The 3,528-nt window shown below is 50.7% G+C and overlaps 1 protein-coding gene across 1 annotated transcript; it reads right to left on the bottom strand.

The window, feature by feature from the left end:
* Positions 1-265: 265 nt before the first annotated feature.
* On the bottom strand, positions 266-2,903 carry ems (empty spiracles). Its single transcript, XM_017249640.3, has 2 exons — positions 1,466-2,903; positions 266-1,302 (listed from the first exon to the last, which is right to left on the bottom strand). Exons 1-2 carry the CDS (start codon positions 2,586-2,588, stop codon positions 953-955), a joined length of 1,473 nt encoding a protein of 490 aa, XP_017105129.2. The 5' UTR covers positions 2,589-2,903; the 3' UTR covers positions 266-952.
* Between the last annotated feature and the right edge of the window lie 625 nt (positions 2,904-3,528).

Consider the following 3,528-nt stretch of genomic DNA (forward strand, 5'->3'; position numbering starts at 1 on the left):
CCGATCGAGTGGACAGAAACAGCAACAACAATGTTAAATGTCACACGCTAATTAATTGACGGCGCATAATTTTTAACTCTGTCACACAGTGGGACGAACTCAATTAAAAAGTGGGAGGAGATTGCACTGAAAAAAAATCTATTTTCTAGAATCTTTATCTGAAAAAAAAATAAATAAGAACCATTTTCAATTTCTTTTCATAATGAATATTTTATATTTTATATAATAATATTTTTATATATTTCTTATGATTATACTTCTTGGCTTAGATATTAGATACTAGCAACTAGGGCTATTTTAGACGGGTTTAAATAATATCCAGCTGCTGTTGAGCGACTCAAGAGGTTCGTGCTTAGAACTAAACATAAATAAATGCTAGATCGTCATACAATATACAAAGGAATAATACAACAGCTAGTGGAGCTAGTGGGAGTACATTTTGTTCTTTAGGAATTCACTAATTAAAAGTAATGCTCTTCATGAATATTTACACGCTTAAATCATTAAATTTGTACAGTTATAGTTGGTGTCTAGCCTAGGGTTCTTTTGTATTTGATTTCAATTTTTTGTTGGTGAATTTTTGGAAAGAGAAAGCTTCGAAGAGGAGGAAACAACTTGATTACTTGAGCTCTACTCAACCTCTGGTCTTCGTCTTCGCAAGGATTTGGCACGGATCTTGAGAGATGGGAGAGTGAGGGGGCGGAGTGTCTGTGGACAGGACAGGATGGTCTCTAATACTTTCCTATCGCTGCACGCCTGCTATGTACAGTAAGCCTAACGCTGCTTGCACTATTTAAGAATATATCACAACAAAACAAACTATGTTACTTTCGCAGTAGCTCATCTGGGAGCTCAGTCGACGTAACTGGAACTGGACCCCATCACTTGGTTGGGTAAGGAACTCACGGACCGCCACCGATCGCAGCAGGGATCTTTGATTTTCATTCGCGGTTCAGTGGCTGGCGTCCAGGTCGTGTTCCTCGTCGCTGGGGCAGTCGTCCATCTCCATGTCGATCAGCTCGTCATCGTCCTCGTCTCCGCTACCATTGTGCAGATTGCGCTCGGATCCCCCGCTGCCTCCCTTCTCGTCCTCCTGCTGCATCCGTTTGTGCTTGGTGCGGCGGTTCTGGAACCACACCTTCACCTGCGTCTCGGACAGATTGAGGGACTGGGCCAGGGCCTTGCGCTCGGCCCCCACCACGTACTGGTTGCTCTCGAAGGCGTGCTCCAGCTTCAGAAGCTGCGACGGCGAGAAGGCGGTACGAATGCGTTTCGGCTTGCGGAACGGCGGTACCAGGAAACCTTAAAGAAGATAAAAAAAAGGTTGCTGGTTAGTCATCGGTTTAGGATAAAAGGAATTTATTCAAGGGAATCCTTTCAAAAAAGTATTAATCAAGAACTAATAACTTTTAAAAAAGCTTTTTTCCCTAATTTGGTTTTAAATATTCTTGACTAAGATACTTACTTCCTGGGAACCGGTGTGGGAAGATCCTTCCATGACGACTGAGCAGCCAAGGGTACAGTTGGTAGCTTTCCCTGGGCATGCCCGGATTGGGCATGAAGGGAGCGGCATGTGGCGGCAATCCGGCAGCAGCAGCGGCCGCTGCAGCAGGGCCCAGAACGTGGCCGGCTTGCAGGGCAGCGGCCATCTGGAACTGGGCGGCGGCGATCAAGTGGGGGTTGTGCTGGGGCGGCAGCTCTGGCGGTGCATTGATGTACGGGGGCAGGGCCTTGATGTCTGGCAAGCCGGGCTGACCCTGCGGCATCGTCGGTCCTCCGGGGCCCACGGGGAAGGGACGCACCAAACCCGCTGGCGGCATACCGGGCATCATCATCGGACCCGGTCCAGCTCCCGCCGGATGCATAACTGTCGGCTTGGGATAGTTGGGCGGCTGTTGTTGCTGAGGAGGCGTGGCATGTGGACTGCTCACCAGCAATGTGGGCGACGAGGAGGGCTGCGATGACTGAGGGGAAACTGATTTCGGCGGCGTATGTGGCGGCTGGATGCGCTGGGCGGGATTCTCCGCCTGCTCCAGGGCAGGGGGGGCAGGTGATCGCTCTCGCTTCAGAGAAACGGCAACTGGAGAGGCATCGTTGTCCAGGGAGAGCCTCGTCTGCAGGGGGCTCAGTCCACTGGCCACGGCAGCGTTGTGGTGCAGGCGCTGCAGCAACTCCTGGATGTCTTGGTGGCTCTTGGGGGCTCCGTGCTGCTGTTGTTGTTGCTGCATGAGGATGTGCTGGTGGAGGACATGCTGCTGGGCGGGCGAGAGATGCGGATGCGGATGGGGAGGCGGCACGGCGTGCGGATGAGGGTGGAGGTGGTGGTGGGCTGGCGGGGCCATCAGGTGGTGTGGCGGCGATCCGGGGATGAGGGTCAGCGAGGTTGGCGGAGTCTGGGGCGGTGAGCCGGGCACATTGCGCTCCGACGGCGGCGGACTCTGCTGGCCGTTGTCCGGGCTCGAGTTGCCGGCGGCATTGCTGACCGCATCATTGCCCACAATGGACTCGATGCTGAAGCCGATCTTCTGCTTGGGCGTGGGCATCATGACGGCTGCAGCGGTGGGCACCGGTGGAATCATCTTAGTCATAAATACGCGCGTTTTGTTGGCGGTGGGCGGGGCGGCTAATAACTCGGCTATGTTGGCGGCTTTCTTAACTGAACACGTTTTCGATAACTTATTTTGTTTGTAATCCTTTAGGAAGTCCTGTTCCAGGCTTGACTTGAAACTCTGTATTTGGTTTTCGGTTTGTCACACTAAGCGCCACATCGGGAACGCTGTCTCAAAACACTCACTCACTCGCTGTAACTTTCTACTTTGTTTGAGATTTATGAAGCGATCGACGCGCTCGGAAAACGGAATACGTGTGCTCTCGACGACGTTCGCTGGCTGAATAAAGTCCGAGAGCCGGACTCAACCACCAAGTGTGTGCTGTGGGAATGCCGAGCCGGGGCTCACACACACCGACGCAGCGGAAACCCGTTTGACAGCCGAAAGGAAGTGACGCTGTTTCACTCTGTTTCTATCGCCATCGCTCTTTCGCCTGCCTTGTGGATTTTATCTTTCCCAGATACAGCTAGCCGCGAGTGCGAGCGAAACGAAAGTAGTGTCTGTCTGCATATGGCTGAGCTGCTAACGGTAGGGCGGGTCCATTTTAATGCGCTGCATTTACCGCTGATTCTCTCTTGCATATGGCTTCCGTTCGCCGTTGTTGTAGTTGTTGCCGCTTTTTCTGGCCTTTGTGTAATTTGGCTTAAACTGCCATTCATAGTTTTTGTTTTTGCGGTTAGATTTTTGTCCCGGAACGAGCGTTAAATGAAAATCTAATGCCAGGTGGGAGAATGTCTCTCTTGAGGCCGTCTGTCCAAATTTGAGGGAACTTTGCCGGGGATTTGCTGATAAGTTTTCTCTTAACCGGGGAAAACCTTTACAAATATTGGGGGAATTGTTCGCTGTGGTTCAGAGTTATGACGTTATAAATAAATCTAAAAAAAATCGAAATATCAGAAATCTGTACTTAATACACATT

The sequence above is a fragment of the Drosophila bipectinata genome, chromosome 3R (genome assembly GCF_030179905.1).
Source record: "Drosophila bipectinata strain 14024-0381.07 chromosome 3R, DbipHiC1v2, whole genome shotgun sequence".
NCBI lineage: Eukaryota > Metazoa > Arthropoda > Insecta > Diptera > Drosophilidae > Drosophila > Drosophila bipectinata.

Bases quoted from the DNA above. Each gene is read 5' to 3' on its own strand.
- ems (XM_017249640.3), bottom strand. From the start codon at position 2,588: ATGACTAAGATGATTCCACCGGTGCCCACCGCTGCAGCCGTCATGATG. The intron at 1,303-1,465 runs GTAAGTATCTTA...ATCTTCTTTAAG, and splicing joins CCCACACCGGTTCCCAGGAA to GTTTCCTGGTACCGCCGTTC.